The sequence below is a fragment of the Mercenaria mercenaria genome, chromosome 5, assembly GCF_021730395.1.
Source record: "Mercenaria mercenaria strain notata chromosome 5, MADL_Memer_1, whole genome shotgun sequence".
Classification (NCBI taxonomy): domain Eukaryota; kingdom Metazoa; phylum Mollusca; class Bivalvia; order Venerida; family Veneridae; genus Mercenaria; species Mercenaria mercenaria.
The window spans coordinates 81,099,492-81,117,787 of record NC_069365.1 but is presented as its reverse complement, the minus strand read 5'-3'; the positions used below and the strand labels follow the sequence as shown (position 1 = coordinate 81,117,787).

The window sequence follows — 18,296 nt, the reverse complement described above, 5'->3', positions numbered from 1 at the left end:
TCAAAATAAAGTCCAATACATGTATTTGAAGATATTGAAGTCCTCTGTTGAGCATTATATAATAGGGTTATTATAACAGTAGCTCGATCTGGGATGCTGTATTAGGCTCGAGTGGATTTTTGTCATATCGGATCTCACGAGGCGCGCAAGCGCCAAGTGTGATCCTACCTCACAAAATCCATGAGAGCCGAATACAAAATCAAAGATCTAGCTACTGTTATAATGACCCTTTTATTATATACCTCTACCTTTTTGTTTGTTGTTTTGTTACTGAACAAAATCTTCAATGTTTATCGATATTAAAATGGAACTAAGTGAAGTTTTTATGTGCTCTATTTATAGAATTGTATCAGGTCATGCATATTAATGAAAGTGGTCCAACAACATACAATACGGAAGGTACAATACAGAATTTAAAAGGTACAATACGGATTTTTTTCTGCCTGTTCATATTTAATTGTGAAATACAAGCCGATTTTTTGCAGAATTTATATAGGTATATAATAAATGTTGATATGAATGTGTAACAGAAAATCTTCTTAGTACATTTTGTTTGTTTGTTTTGGGTTTAACGCCGTTTTTCAACAGTATTTCAGTCATGTAACGGCGGGCAGTTAACCTAACCAGTGTTCCTGGATTCTGTACCAGTACAAACCTGTTCTCCGCAAGTAACTGCCAACTTCCCCACATGAATCATCAGAGGTGGAGGACTAATGATTTCAGACACAATGTCGTTTATCAAATAGTCACGGAGAACATAAGCCCCGCTCGAGGATCGAACTCACGACCCTGCGATCCGTAGACCAATGCTCTACCTACTGAGCTGAGCGGGCGGGCTCTTCTAAGTACAAAAATTCAATCTGATCTGCAATACTGCTGCCACAGATGCATAAAAATGTAAAAGGCACATAAAACTTTTCCCATGGAAAATTACATACGGTAGTAAATAAATCTTTTGCTTCTGTTTAAATGTGAACTACCTTTTCATGCAGCAATGTTTTTGATGTTTCTGTTACATACAGTATTACATGTACCTTTTAACATGACTTCTTCGTTTCCAATCTGAGCTGTATATTACATTGTAACATGGTATCATGTTCTTTCCTAACTGAGCTGTAAAGTAAACATGAACATTTCCATCTTACATTGAATAACACTGTAACATTGTTTGACATTGCTTTCAGTGAAAACATGTAACAATGTGTCATGTCAGATTAATGCCAAACTTTCACATCAGATTGGCAATTTGTTGCCCTCAGGGGTGGTAACAGGGTTCAACTGACAATCTTTAAGATCAGTCAGGGCTCTGGGGACTGCTGGTCACCAGCAGGCTAGAGGCAAAACAACTGAAGGTGGAGTGGGGAGCAATACCATAGTAATTAAAAACTACAAACAACCATACTAGAGTTTTATCCAAATCTTTTCTAACATCTTCCACTAATTTCGTCTCATCACTTGTAGATAGTATGGCATCTAGAGAATATTTCTGTATATGTGGTAGTAACCTAGCTGGGTGACCGAGACGAACAATTCTATGCTTACACTTGGCAAGTCTCTCAACAAGATTATCTACTGCAATGTTGGAAGGTGCACAAGCTAATATCTGAAACATAGATATAAATCATATAGATAAAAAGAATGGTTGAAATGATATCCAAGCAATATTTCAAAATATATAAGGTAGTGAGCTAGCTAAGAGACTGAAGCAAACGACTCTCTGTTTACATGGTTTGCACCCTTTACAAAAAGGTTCTGTGTGGCAGTTTAAAAAAATCAGATGAAGGGGCTCCATGGCCAAGAGGTTATGGTTGCTGACTTCCTAAGATTTACCCCTCATCACTATGGGATGGAAACCTCCCTCAGGGCATAGAATTCTTTCATGTGAGGAAGCCACACAGCCTGTTTACAGAAGATCAGTGGTTCTACCTAGGTATCTGCCCGTGGCGAAATAATGCCGAGCAGGACACCAACAGTCTTCCTCCACTAAAGGCTGGAAAGTCGTCACATAACCTATTACATTATGTCCCTGTGACATTATGCAAAACAAACACACAAAAAACCCAGTTCAGATGAAATTTGTTAACAGACCTTATTGCCTTGTTTGACAGCCTGCAGTATAATCTCAATGACTGTTGTTGTTTTCCCCGTTCCTGGTGGACCATGCACTACTGCCAACTCCTTTTGAGCCAGTGCAAACTGGACAGCCTGTTGCTGTGATTCATCTAGATTCTCATTTATAAATTTCAGATCTGAAAAGTAAAGCAGACAAAATAACATATTAGGCCAAAGCATGGAAATGGCCTAACAAATGCAAACCCTATCCTTTTACTTACTGGGTCAACACATGCATCTCCCCCCCACCCCACCTCAAAACCCCCTGTCCTTCAAAAGTTAAAGATCACTGTCACCAATAAACATTACATACACTCAATATACCACATTTGAGACTGGAGAAATATGATAACAACACTGAGTAAAATCAGTAACAGGGGTTTCATGTAGGACCAGGGAGTGGGGATTTCCCTCTGCAACAGTGGCCTAAGACCCAACTACTTTTCCTGTAGTAGCGTTAGAGGAACCCTAGATCAACGCCTCTTCATTGCAACTTCCATCTTCTTCAATTATAAATGAAATCCCTGATCAAACAATGAAACTGTACTATCAACTTCAATACATCGGAACTGCATGAAAAAATCTAAGAATTTTTTTAAACCAGCAATCGTTCACTGAAATTCTCTGTCCAAGAATCTAACCGAAACTTGTAGCTATGTATTATTAATACTAGAATGAAAAAGTTGCAATGAACATCAGATTTCCATCTTTTTTATGTACAGCACATTAATGGGACATAAACCACAATGTTAAAAATATGCTTATCTGGCACCTAAGCGACTAGCCTAGATTTATCCTGTACTAAAAGGATCAGAGTACAATATACACCAAAAATCTCAGTTTAGGCCGGAAAAAAATATGAGTTAAGAGACAAGTCTCAAAGATGCAGGATCAGGCTAGTTGTTTCCAAGCATAAATTAGAAATGGACCAATGGCAAGGATGAACAGTGACTGGTTTCCAAACTAATGTTTTATACCCTTTCAGCTTGTGTAATGTTCAAGTTACTGTCATAAATGTAAGTAGCTAAAACTGTACTCAGAAATTTCAATAAAGCCAACAAAACAAAGCAAACAGGTTTTTTTTCCTTATATGAGCGGTACCGATAAACGGTACCATTCTCAATGTCAAAAAGTATCCATTTTTCCCAATCGTCAGTAAAAAAATTCCCATTTCCAAAAATTAAAACTGAAAGTAAATCGGCCGCGAAATGCACTGCATTGTGTTTTTTGGGCATGACTAGATACCGGAAAGGGCCCTTTCCGTGATATTTGATCGGAAAGGGCCTAACATGATCGGAAAGGGCCTGCCATATGTTTATTATTGGAATTGATTTAACTATTTCTTCATATTTCATTATGACATAATAAAAGAAAATAAATTACGAAAAAAAGTTACCAATTTGTTATTTTTAAAAGAATTATAGACAAAATACGAGTCATGACATAAACCGCGCTGATCGGAAATGGCTTAACATGATCGGAAAGGGCCTGTCACATGTTTATTATTGGAAATCATTTAATTATTCTTCATATTTCATTTAACAAATGAAAAAGAAAATAATTTAAAATAAAACAATTATTAATACTCGAATTTTAAATGAATTATAGATAAAATACGGGTCATGACATAAACCGCGCTGATCGGAAAGGGCTTAACATGATCGGAAAGGGCCTGCTATATGTTTATTATTGGAACTAATTTTATTATTTTTTCACATTTCATTTAACAAAAAAAAGAAATTATTTAAGATAAAAAAATTATCAATATTCGATTTTTAAATGAATTATGGACAAAATACGGGTCATGACATAAACCGCGCTGATTGGAAAGGGGTTAACATGATCGGAAAGGGCCTGCTATATGTTTATTATTGGAAATTGTTTATTTATTTCTTCATATTTCATTTATCAAATCAAAAAGAGAAGAACATACGAAAAAAAATATATGAATTTTTGATTTTTAGATGAATTATAGGCAAAATACGCGCCAGTACATAAAGCGCGCTGATCGGAAAGAGCTTAACATGATCGGAAAGGGCCTGTTATATGTTTATTATTGGAAATTATTTATTTCTTTCTTCATATTTCATTTATCAAATCAAAAAGAAAAAAACTTAAGAAAAAAATAACATTTATTTTATTTTTAAATGAATTATTGACAATATACGCGTCAGTACATAAACTAAATGTATTTTAGTTATATGTTTTAACTCCGTGCACATTGATGAGATGATAATAAATACAGATCTTTCTTAAATATTTATAAAACATGTATTTATTGGAAGTTTAATAATAACAAATATTCTTGCAATATACTTATAAAGTTTATTGCTCATCGTTCTGTTAAAAGTACCTTATAATTGTTATTAACGAACGGACAGGTTATTCATATGTCACCTATCAATCAACAAGTTGAGTTAACACTGATTGCTACGTGTCAATCAAAATATTTAAAGAAGGTTAGATGTTTTTACGGCTTTTCGTTGACAAAATAATTTGCCATTGAGTAAATGATGCTTTATTCAATAATATAATATATAAACCATAGACTGATTTCAGAAACGCAACATTCGAATAATAATGCTATATTTGCTGATAGTTACGTTACACGCCTAGAAAAGCACACCAGTGGCAATATGCATTTCAAATATAAATGTGCCTTCTATGGTGTATCTGGAATGTCAACACGTAAAAAATTCAGGCCAATGTATGATAGATTATTAAAGGACAAACCAAGGTAAGAAGTAAATTTCTATTTTTGCTAAATATTTATAATATTTTCTTTCGGTGAAAGAACAAGACATTATAAACTTTTGCTAATCTAAGTAATGGAAATAGTTACAATTTGTAAACCAAGTACTATCATAATCATATGTTAAGTGTAAACAAACATGTGCATGCAACCGTGAGTTGCCAAAAACACATTATAATAATTAGCTTCAGTACCTATTCAAATGTTGGTATGTGAAATGACGTGTAGTGAATACATACATTATTAACAAAATAGTAATACAATATAAAATAAAAGCATCAATACGACGTTTAGAAATAACATTACAGATTGGATATACCATTTTTTTTTTATATATACGAATACGTATTATTTTTATAAACTTATACGATAATGATTTTTAAATACATATGTTTTATATTTCAGGTATGTCTTCTTAAATATCGGAGGAAACAACATTGTCAACTACTGTTCGCCGGCTGATATATTTACGGCTTTATAAGCATTTCTTGTGCAAAAATAAAAATACTACCGAATGTACTTGTGTTTTTTTTCTTCAATTCTTCAATTTGCAGGAATAACGACAAGTATTAAATTAGATAAAAGCTTATCATATTAACTGCACTTACCTCACAGAATATACAGTTCGTCTTACACTGTTCCGTGCAAACGGTACACACATGCATGCTAAGAATCAGGTGACTTTTTACTCAAAACATTTAGCGGCATTGTTTGAAGAAGCAATTAAAGTCAATAAAGGCTATTATCTGTCCAAAAGGCAAAGTGTATAAAAATATTGTTATAATAAAAAGACATTATTTGTCACATGGCACTTGTGTGTGCTTACAAATATACTGATTAATTGATATAATCAATAGGTGTGATAATCCAATCAAACTCTATCAGGACTAATCAGAAACACGTGTTTGTTACGCCGCATATATTCAAAGGCCGGTCCTTTCCGATCAGTGCGGTTTATGCACTGACATGTGTTTTGTGTATAGTTCATTTAAAAATCGATAATGATCTTTTTTCTTAATTTATTTTCTTTTGTTAAACGAAATACGAAATATGAAGAAACAATTAAATAATTTCAAATAAAAAACATGTGACAGTCCCCTTCCGATCATGTTAGGCCCTTCTCGATCAGCGTAAAATATGTCATAACCCATATTTTGTCTATAATTCATTTAAATATCATAAATAGCTATTTCATAATTCATATTTATTTTCTTTTCTATTTCATAAATGAAATATGAATAAGTAAATAAATAAGTTCCAATAATAAACAAATAGCAGGCCCTTTCCGATCATGTTAAGCCCTTTCCGATCACCCCTTTTTATGTCATGACCCATATTTTGTCTATAGTTCATTTAAAAATCATAAATAGCTATTTCATAATTCATATTTATTTTCTTTTCTATTTCATAAATGAAATATGAATAAATAAATAAATAAGTTCCATATATAAACAAACAGCAGGCCCTTTCCGATCATGTTAAGCCCTTTCCGATCAGCGCGGTTTATGTCATGACCCGTATTTTATCTATAATTCATTTAAAATTCGAGTATTAATAATTGTTTTATTTTAAATTATTTTCTTTTTCATTTGTTAAATGAAATATGAAGTAATAATTAAATAATTTCCAATAATAAACATGTGACAGGCCCTTTCCGATCATGTTAAGCCATTTCCGATCAGCGCGGTTTATGTCATGACTCGTATTTTGTCTATAATTCTTTTAAAAATAACAAATTGGTAACTTTTTTTCGTAATTTATTTTCTTTTATTATGTCATAATGAAATATGAAGAAATAATTAAATTATTTCCAAGAATAAACATGTGACAGGCCCTTTTCGGAACATGTTAAGCCATTTCCGATCAGCGCGGTTTATGTCATGACTCGTATTTTGTCTATAATTCATTTAAAAATAACAAATTGATAACTTTCTTTTTGTAATTTATTTTCTTTTATTATGTCATAATGAAATATGAAGAAATAATTAAATTATTTCCAAAAATAAACATGTGACAGGCCCTTTTCGGAACATGTTAAGCCATTTCCGATCAGCGCGGTTTATGTCATGACTCGTATTTTGTCTATAATTCATTTAAAAATAACAAATTGATAACTTTCTTTTTGTAATTTATTTTCTTTTATTATGTCATAATGAAATATGAAGAAATAATTAACTAAATTCCAGTAATAAACATATGGCAGGCCCTTTCCGATCATGTTAAGTCCTTTTTGCGGAAAGGGCCCTTTCCGGTATCTAGTCATAGCGGTGTTTTTTACAACTGCATAGATTTTATAGGCGCTGTAAATATACCGTATTTTGGTGTGTATTGGTCGCGGTAATGTATAGTCCGCATCTAATTTTTGCTCTGGAAATGGTCGGAAAATTGAACTTCTAGCGTATTAGTCGCAGTTAAATTTCGGATTTTTTCCCCAGCAATATTTAATATTTACCGGCAAAAAAGTTATGGCGGCGGCCATATTGATGCCGCGGACTGAATTATTATCAGAACCTGATTGGTGGAAATCGGACAGTGTTGTTTTCGTTCCCAACCGTTTCGTACCAACAGTAGTATCGGTAACAGATTATATCAAAGAAAAGCGGCTTTTTGACACTAATTGGCAGCAGACGGTTTGCGTTTACATTCTGTTATCATGCAAGTTTAAGTGTGAATTGTTTGCACAGCAATTATAACACCTTTCCGTGTCATGTAATTAACCGCGTTCTTTTGATTCTGAGTAAAAAGATAAACAAAATATCTCTTTTTGGATTTTTTTCTTTTATTTAAAAATCAAAAGTAAAAAATTATCTTTCAAGTTTTTTAATACGCTAAGAATTAGTATAAACAATGTTTGGAATGGAGGACGGATCTGTCCAGAATTTATCCAACCCGGAGTACATGTCAATGGCGTCCAGTAAAACGAAAGTAGAAACAAACGTAATTCAGTCTGCAAAAACATCTTTGAATTAAAGTCATTCGTAAGTTTAATAGTCTGTATGGGTTATTTACGATATATTTTATTGAAAGTAACCGCTATTGGTTGAAAAGCCGCCGATATTGATATTTTTTATCCATTTTGTTCGTTCGTAACAGATGCACGTAATTTTGCGAGAGCTACGGTCAGAAAATTGGCCCGAAAAAAAAAACTGGTGGCAATGTTCTGTCGTATAGGTCGCAGGAACTTTTTCAGGCAGCAGAATGGGTAGAAAAAGTGCGACCTATACACACTGAAATACGGTAAATACTCTCCATCTGTGTTCACACACAGACGTTTCGTAACTACCGACGTAAAAGCAAGAGGGATTGGGGACAAAACAGAATATTACTAGGTAAATATTGGAGGTACGATTGTTACATGTATCAATTCCCGTTTTACTGATAAAATGTCGCACAACAGCATATACTAGCTAAACAGATTAAGGCAGTCGGAAAAGAAGAATGCTTTCAAAACTATAGAGTGTTCAAGAAGAAGAGGGTGCATCGCCAAGCAATAAAGGGGAAGAGAGGTCTGTCACTGTTGGGTCTGGCAAACTGCCATTACCAACGAGTTAATCTACACGTTCATCCTCACATGAGATGTTATTTAAAAGTTCAAGACTGCTAAAAACAGAGAGATTGTTCTGTAAACTGATAACTGAATGACAGTATTAATGATTAAACAGAGTTCAGAGCCTTTTCATTTGTTAATCTGAATCAACTACTATAAAATGTGCTTCATAAAAATTTCCCAATTTGACCAAAAACAACACAATTTTTCCCAACTGCACAGGTACTGGTACCACAAACTACTGAAAAAAAAAACCCTGAAAAAAGGTGTATTACCTTGTAAATTGTTAGGTGGTGAGAGGGGCTGTTCCTCAAATAACACAGACACCAAGTTTGCACATTCTCCATGTCTGATCTTGTTCAGATTTTCTAGAGTTCTGCAATAATTATGCATTGTAAAAAATCCACTTAATATACATAACATCCAGTCGCATTATCTGTGAACATTATTTTTCTTGACTTTTAAACTTCATAAATGTTGTAATATAGTTTGAACTCATTTTAAAAGCCTTTGTTAAAATACACCTCCAAAATGATTCTAACACAATCAGCTTAAAAACATACCAGTCAAATCACTTTCCAACATGATATCGTTGAACATATAAAAGGAATCTACGATGTCTTTGAGTTGTAGACAAGAAAATTCTACATTCCATGTTGTAACTTTGTCCAAAAATAACAAGGTTCATACAAGTTTTGGAATTATTTCAAACTGAGGTTAGGATTATTTTATGACAACAACTCAAATGGAGTTGTGGATTTATTCTGTGAAAATATTGTGAAAAATTTGAAGTACATGTAAGATTATCCCACACTGTTCTTTTAACCTTTAGCCTGCTCTCAGGCGGCAAGTGATTCTGCCTTTTCGACCAGTGCAGACCAAGATCAGCCTGCAATGTTCGCTATTCAGTCAGTAAATTTTCAGTTAATTTTTAGAAAATGGTACTGCCAAAATTGAATGATGGGCCAGTCAATTTTAGAAATTTAGCAAGCTGAAGATTAACTGGAATAGTCTGTCCCATAGATGAGAATGTTGCTTCTAAAAAAAACAAGTGAATGAAGTATTGCCATGCAATACAAAGTCCCCTACTGGAAGGCACCTAACTTTCTCTACTGCAGTATAACATCATGAACTGATATCTGTCAATGATGTATAAACAATATTGTACTATTATATACAATATGTTATAACAACACACCTGGATTAAAATGTGCATATATAAAAACCCACAGTTGTTTTCATATTGAAATGTTTTTGCCGATTATAAAAAAGTTATCATATAAGTTATTTATAGTACCAACAAAGGGAAATTTATCTTAAAAAAAAAAAAAAAAAAAAAAAAAATCTATATAATATAAGTCCACAAGAAACTCTTTACCAGGTAGAGATAGGTCAAAATACACCAAAAAAATGGATGTAACATGCATGTTGTACCACAGAAAAGTGATCTCGATTTTTCTCTACGGCCAATAATAACAAGAGCTGTCCGTAAGACAGCCAAGCTCGACTATTCGAAATATTGTCACAGAAGCAGGAAATTATTACCCAAAATGTTAAATATCAAAAGAGTTTTAAGTTCGAAAGGGGACATAATTTGACCAAAATACATATCAGAGTTATGGGACTTGGTGCTATCAACTAGTTTTATAACTCCGAAGAAACGTTAAGTTTCAATTCAATATCTGCATTAGTTTTGGGGATAGTAACTTGCATGTAAAACTTTAACCAGAATTTTCTAAGTCCAAAAAGGGGGCATAATTTGCTCAAATACATGTTAAGAGTTATGGAACTTGACCCAGTGAGGTTGGTAATTGACCTAGAAAAAGAATAAGTAAGTTTCAAAGCTATATGCCTTTTGGTAATAGCTGTAGGTACTTGCACGCAAAACTTTAACCAGGATTTTCTAAGTCCAAAAGGGGGCATAATTTGCCCAAAATACATGTCAGAGTTATAGGACTTGGTGCTATCAACTAGTTTTATAACCCGAAGACACACGTGAAGTTTCAATTTAATATCTGTAGTAGTTTTGGAGATAGTTACTTGCATGTAAAACTTTAACCAGGAATTTCTAAGTCCAAAAGGGGGCATAATTTGGCCAAAATACATGTCAGAGTTATGGGACTTGACCCAGTGAGATAGGTAATTGATCTAGAAAAAGAAAAAATAGTTTCAAATCTATATGCCTTTTAGTAATAGCTGTATGTACTTGCACGCAAAACTTTAACCAGAATTTTCTAAGTCAAAAAGGGGGCATAATTTGGCCAAAATAAAGGTCAGAGTTATGGGACTTGGTGCTATCAACTAGTTTTATAACCCCGAAGACCCATGTGAAGTTTCAATTCAATATCTGCATTAGTTTTGGAGATAGTAACTTGCATGTAAAACTTTAACCAGAATTTTCTAAGTCCAAAAGGGGACATAATTTGGCCAAAATACATGTCAGAGTTATGGGACTTGACCCAGTGAGGTAGGTAATTGATCTAGAAAAAGAATAAATAAGTTTTAAATCTATATGTCTTTTAGTAATAGCTGTATGTACTTGCACGCAAAACTTTAACCAGAATTTTCTAAGTCCAAAAGGGGGCATAATTTGGCCAAAATGAAGGTCAGAGTTATGGGACTTGGTGCTATCAACTAGTTTTATAACCCCGAAGACACATGTGAAGTTTCAATTCAATATCTGCATTAGGTTTGGAGATAGTAACTTGCATGTAAAACTTTAACCAGAATTTTCTAAGTCCAAAAGGGGGCATAATTTGCTCAAAATACATGTTAGAGTTATGGAACTTGACCCAGTGAGGTTGGTAATTGACCTAGAAAAAGAATAAATAAGTTTCAAAGCTATATGCCTTTAAATGATAGCTGTATGTACTTGCATGCAAAAACTTAACCAAGGTGTGACGCCGACGCCGACGCCGACGCCAGGGTGAGTAGAATAGCTAGACTATTCTTCGAATAGTCGAGCTAAAAAAGTTACAATAAAATCTATTAATAGTAAAACAAAGGGACGTAATTCTAAAAACAAGGGTGCCTCATGGTGGTGAACATTTGGTCCAAGTTACATCAAAATCCCTCAATGCATGAAGAAGAAATGCTCCGGACAAAGTCATTCTTGAATTTGACCTTTGACCTCTAAATATGACCTTGACCTTATACCTAGGGACCTGGTTTTTGCGCATGGCAATCCGTCTTTTGTTGGTGAACATTTGTGCCAAGTTACATCAAAATCCCTCCATGCATGAAGAAGAAATGCTCCAGACAAAGTCATTCTTGTGTCTGACCTTTGGTCTCTAAGTGTGACCTTGACATTAGACCCTGGGCTTGGGTTTTGCGCATAACATTTGTCTCATCCAGGGGAATATTTGTGCCAACTGATATCTAAATCCTGTTTTGCATGACAAAGTTTTAGACTGGACAGGAAAAAAATCCTACTGACCTTTGATCTCAAAGTGTGACCTTGACCTTTAAGCTAGGGTACTGGGTGTTGCGCATGACATGTCATCTCATCATGGGGTACAATTATGCCAAGTGATATTGTAATCCCTTGATGGATGACAGAGTTCTGGATCGGACAGGAAAAAAAATTATTGACCTTTGACCTCCAATTGTGACCTTGACCTTTGAGCTAAGGGTCTGGGATTTGCGCATGACACGTCGTCTCATCATGGGGAACATTTGTGCCAAGTAATATTAAAATCCCTTAATGAATGTCCGAGTTATGGACCGGACACGAAACAGACCCTGTTCATGCTATGTTAACATTTGACTGCTAAGTGTGACCTTGACCTTTGAGCCAGGGGTCTGAAAGTTGTGCATGACACATAATCTTATTATGAGGTACATTTGTGCCAAGTAATATTAAAATCCCTTCATGGACGGCAGAGTTATGGACCGGACAGGAAAAAAGCCCTGTTGACCTTTGACCTCAAATTGTGACCTTGACCTTTGAGCTAGGGGTCCGGGTTTGGCGCATGACACGTCGTCTCATCATGGGGAACATTTATGCCAAGTAATATTAAAATCCCTTCATGGATGGGAGAGTTATGGACCGGACAGGAAAAAAGCCCCTGTTGACCTTTGACCTCCAACTGTGACCTTGACCTTTGAGCTAGGGGTCCGGGTTTTGCGCATGAAACGTCGTCTCATCATGGGGAACATTTGTGCCAGGTAATATTAAAATCCCTTCATGGATGGGAGAGTTATGGACCGGACAGGAAAAAAGCCCTGTTGACCTTTGACCTCCAACTGTGACCTTGACCTTTGAGCTAGGGGTCAGGGTTTTGGGCATGACACGTCGTCTCATCATGGGGAACATTTGTGCCAAGTAATATTAAAATCCCTTCATGGATGACAGAGTTATGAACCGGACACGAAATTGCGGATGGACGGACGGACAGACGGACCGACGGAAAAGCGCATTCCTATAGTCCCCGAAACTGGTTTTCAACAGCAGGGGACTAAAAAACTCTGACAAATTGTAACGTGAGGAAAGTCATGAAATCTAGCATTCTGTGTGAACCTCAAGCCATTTACTAAGCATTACCTCTTCAATCGTTTGTAAGTGACATCATTGGCTAATTTTGTTAGTTTGTAATAATCAGTTGGTCCATCATCCAGTGAGAAAAGGTCATGTGACTCATCAAATGCTACATTGACAGCCGATTGACTAACTCTTGTCACAAGACCTGATCCAAGACTGTCTGACTGGCTGTCTCCCTGTGAGATGTTCAATCCAACAATATCTCCTAAAAGTAAAAGAATATATCTCATATTGATAAATCCTAATTAGGTTTAGATTTATTTATACTGGTCAAGATTATTTTTCTTTGACCTACTGGCAATCACACACATACAGTCGAACCTTGTTAACGTGAACTCGTCTGGACTAACAAAATTATTTGTTTGAGTTATCGGTAGTTCGAGTCATCGAACAATGTTCATTATACCGGGATTTTGCCGGTACCTAATGATGAGTTTGAGAGAATGAAGTCTGACTATACATATATACATATGGTGCAAAAACAGGGTAACTGCATTGACTTAAAAAAAGCACTTATCCAAGTTAAAACCATTGTTAATTTGTTTCAGAAATCTGATTCTTACCTGTCTCATTTTCATGATTTTCTTCAGATTTTTTTATCATTTAATATAATTTTTCTGTAGCATTAAATTTTTAGTTTTGTAAAACCAAGCAGTTAACCAAACTACACAATGTTCCTGTATTTTTACCACCATTCTTGCTCGTACTTAAAGGAAATTTTTTATCTCAACTGTTGATTTACTTCTAAATTTTTTGTTCATTTAATGCAATTTTTCTGTAACATTTCCATAAATTTTTGTAACATCAATCAGTTAACTAAGCTGCACAGTGTTCCTGGATTGTCACCAACATTCTCGCCCATACTTAAAGAAAAAATTTCATCTCAACTGTGGGCAAATAGCTTTAAACGAAACACAGTGAGAGAAATACATGTCCAAACTGAAAAATACGGATACTGACTGACCTGGTGAGAAACTATGTGAAGGTAAGGTTTCAAGATGCGTCTCAAAGCTGAGGATTACCCTGCCAAACAAGCCTGTCTTTCTACTTCCTATATGCAGCTTCAATAAACATACACCCCTACGCTGAAGCTCCTTTGATGGTAACTTTTCAGTCAAGGACCTGCAAAGAAATATAAAATTCCTTGCAAAAGAATATACTTATTACTTCATTTTCTTCATAATTATGTTTTAAATGAAAATGACTTAAATGATATAGGGTTTGTATTTCAATGTAAAGGTACAGTTTCTCCCTTATTTGCCATATACAACAAACACATCTGCTAGCTTTGCACCTGTAGCAACTATAAAAAAGTTTACTTGGAAGGAAATACTGATGCATATCATCTGACACCTAATTGCTAGAGGGACTCTTTGGTGAAGCAGTATGTAACTACAAGTATTTTATGTGCTTGCAGCATTTTTATGACATGAAACAAAGTACTTTTCAAGAAGTCTAAAAACAGACCTCACTATATTTATTGGTGTTGTGTATGTCATACACATTGTGTTGTCAAACAAGAGCACCGTCTTGCGGGTGCTGACGCTCATCTGATTTTTTTTGTGTAATAGAAATATTGTCCTACCCATGATTTTCTAAGTCTAAAAAGGGCCAACATTCTTGCAAAAAGCAGGATAGAGTTATGTTTCTTGATGTACAGGGTCAGCTTAAGATGGTGAACAAGTGTTGCAAGTTTCAAAGCAATAGCTTTGATAGTTTAAGAGAAAAAGTTGACCTAAACATAAAACTTAACCAAGAAATCTGATATTTTCTAAGTCCAAAAGGGGCCATAAATCTTGCAAAAAGCATGACGGAGTTATGTTTCTTGCTATACAGGGTCAACTTATGATGGTGAACAAGTGTTGCAAGTTTTAAAGCAATAGCTTTGATAGTTTAGGATAAAAGCTGACCTAAACATAGAACTTAACCAAGAAAACTGATTTTCTAAGTCCAAAAGGGGCAATAAATCTTGCAAAAAGCAAGATGGAGTTATGTTTCTTGATGTACAGGGTCTGCTTATGATGGTGAACAAGTATTCCAAGTTTCAAAGCAATAGCTTTGATAGTTTAGGAGAAAAGTTGACCTAAACATAAAACTTAACCAAGAAATCTGATATTTTCTAAGTACAAAAGGGGCCATAAATCTTGCAAAAAGCAAGATGGAGTTATGTTTCTTGCTATACAGGGTCAGCTTATGATGGTGAACAAGTATTCCAAGTTTCAAAGCAATAGCTTTGATAGTTTAGGAGAAAAGTTGACCTAAACATAAAACTTAACCAAGAAATCTGATATTTTCTAAGTACAAAAGGGGCCATAAATCTTGCAAAAAGCAAGATGGAGTTATGTTTCTTGCTACACAGGGTCAGCTTATGATGGTGAACAAGTATTCCAAGTTTCAAAGCAATAGCTTTGATAGTTTAGGAGAAAAGCTGACCTAAACATAAAACTTAACTAGGCAACGCCGACGCCGACAACCGCTCAAGTGATTACAATAACTCATCATTTTTTTTCAAAAAATCAGATGAGCTAAAAATGGTTACTTGAAGACAGCCATGTATGTTTGAAGACAAAAAAGCTGTATTTTGGCGCTTTTCTCACCTTTGAACATGGCACCAATGTTCGAGCCCGGACGACCCTTAGGGTCGGGATTTAAACATAACCTATACATTTATTGAAAAACTCTTGGTCACTGTGTGAAATCTGATCAGTGGCTTTCAAAGTTTACTTGCAAGGAGAAGCACTAACTTCATATAAATCATCAGAATTATTGTCCTAAAGTTACAATTATATCAGAAATTTTTTAACATTTTACAGCAACTGAAATACAAAGGAAATTTAAGAATTTCATGAAAAATTAAACGCAAAGTTAATTGAAAGTAAAGAAATTTAGATTGCAATGTGATAGTAATTAACATAAATTCAATTCAATGCAAAATATGCATTCCAAATTCAGATGTGATTTAAGTTACATATATATTTTTTTAATGCACCACTCAGGGAAACGCCTTCAGAACGTAATTTTTTATTGGTGATAGCTGATTGGTCAGTAACGATGTCAATTAAATAGCCAACGGTTCCGCCTATCTTATGACCACCTGCCAGGCGCAATACACAGCCACTGTGCACTACGGCCAGCATTCAATAAACAGAATCGAGCTACTGGAATACATGACCTGTATATTTTTGTGACGTAAAATTAATTAAATTTACAGCTTTTTAAATACAAAGTAATTCATATAAAGTTAATTTTAAGGACACTGCCGACTTTATATGAGCCGGTATACCTTTTAAATTAAAAGGACAAACAAAAAAGCTATACATGATGGACATGATCGGAATACACTTTCCATAACCTGATTGTTTTTGATAGAATTTGATCATATGTAACATAGATAATTAACATACGAAAGAAAAATAAAACACATTCGTGCAGAATGTTTTATACGAAATTGGAACTGTGAACCCGAGGGAAATTTCCATTACCGAAATGCAGACAAGGTCAAAATAGCTAATTTTGGCCCTTTCAGGGGCCATCACTTTGGAACCCATAATGGAATCTCGCCAGTTCAAGAAAGGAACCAAGATTTTATGGTGATACAAGTTGTGTGCAAGTTTGGTTAAATTCAAGTCATAAATGAAGCTGCTATTGTGCAGACAAGGTCAAAATAGCTAATTCTGGCCCTTCAAGGGGCCATAACTCTGGAACCCATAATTGAATCTGGCCAGTTCAAGAAAGGAACCAAGATTTCGTGGTGAAACAAGTTGTGTGCCAGTTTGGTAAAAATCAAATCATAAATAAAGCTGCTATTGTGCAGACAAGGTCAAAATAGCTAACTTTGGCCCTTTCAGGGGCCATAACTCTGGAACCCATAATGGGATCTGGCCAGTTCAAGAAAGGAACCGTGACCTTATGGTGATACAAGTTGTGTGCAAGTTTGGTTAAAATAAAATCATAAATGAAACCACTATCATGCAGACAAGGAATTGTTGACGCACGGACGGACTGACGACGGACAAAGGTTGATCACAAAAGCTCACCTTGTCACTATGTGACAGGTGAGCGAATAACTCTGGAACCTACGATTGGATCTGATTTGTCATAGAATCAAAGATTTATTGTTGTTTAAGATATTTTGGAAGTTTGTATCAAATAAAACCATAAATGAAGTCTCTATATGGCTGCATTTTTAAGCCAAAATAGCCAATTTTGGACCTTTAAGGGGCCATAACTCTGGAACCCATGATGGAATCTGGCCAGTTGAAGAAAGGAAGCAAGATCTCGTGGTGATACAAGTTGTGTGCAAGTTTGGTTAAAATCGAATCATAAATGAAGCTGCTATTGTGCAGACAAGGTCAAAATAGCTAATTTTGGCCCTTTCAGGGGCCATAACTCTGGAACCCATTGTGGGATCTGGCCGGATCAAGAAAGGAACCGAGACCTTATGGTGACACAAGTTTTGTGCAAGTTTGATTAAATTCAAATCATAAATGAAGCTGCTATTGTGCAGACAAGGTCAAAATAGCTAATTTTGGCCCTTTCAGGGGCCATCACTTTGGAACCCATAATGGAATCTCGCAAGTTCAAGAAAGGAACCAAGATTTTATGGTGATACAAGTTGTGTGCAAGTTTGGTTAAATTCAAGTCATAAATGAAGCTGCTATTGGGCAGACAAGGTCAAAATAGCTAATTCTGGCCCTTCAAGGGGCCATAACTCTGGAACCCATAATTGAATCTGGCCAGTTCAAGAAAGGAACCAAGATCTCGTGGTGATACAAGTTGTGTGCCAGTTTGGTAAAAATCAAATCATAAATAAAGCTGCTATTGTGCAGACAAGGTCAAAATAGCTAACTTTGGCCCTTTCAGGGGCCATAACTCTGGAACCCATAATGGGATCTGGCCAGTTCAAAAAAGGAACCGTGACCTTATGGTGATACAAGTTGTGTGCAAGTTTGGTTAAAATAAAATCATAAATGAAACCACTATCGTGCAGACAAGGAATTGTTGACACACAGACGGACTGACGACGGACGAAGGTTGATCACAAAAGCTCACCTTGTCACTATGTGAGCTAATAACTCTGGAACCTACGATTGGATCTGATTTGTCATGGAATCAAAGATTTATTGTTGTTGAAGATATTTTGGAAGTTTGTATCAAATAAAACCATAAATGAAGTCTCTATATGGCTGCAAAAGCCAAAATAGCCAATTCTGGACCTTTAAGGGACCATAACTCTGGGACCCATGAAGGAATCTGGCCAGTTCAAGACAGGAACCGTTATCTTATGGTGATACAAGTTGTGTGCAAGTTTGGTTAAAATAAAATCATAAATGAAACCACTATCG

The 18,296-nt window shown here is 35.2% G+C and overlaps 1 protein-coding gene across 1 annotated transcript in view; it reads right to left on the bottom strand.

The window, feature by feature from the left end:
• The window catches only part of LOC123558571 (DNA-binding protein SMUBP-2-like), a 53,117-nt gene that overhangs the window by 31,817 nt on the left and 3,004 nt on the right, over window positions 1-18,296 (bottom strand). The window contains exons 2-6 of the mRNA XM_053544123.1: window positions 13,916-14,073; window positions 12,955-13,156; window positions 8,687-8,787; window positions 2,089-2,249; window positions 1,403-1,603 (exon numbers count right to left, since the gene is read on the bottom strand). Of these exons, the coding sequence (XP_053400098.1) occupies window positions 1,403-1,603; window positions 2,089-2,249; window positions 8,687-8,787; window positions 12,955-13,156; window positions 13,916-14,073 (823 nt within the window). The remainder of the gene's footprint in view (window positions 1-1,402; window positions 1,604-2,088; window positions 2,250-8,686; window positions 8,788-12,954; window positions 13,157-13,915; window positions 14,074-18,296) is intronic.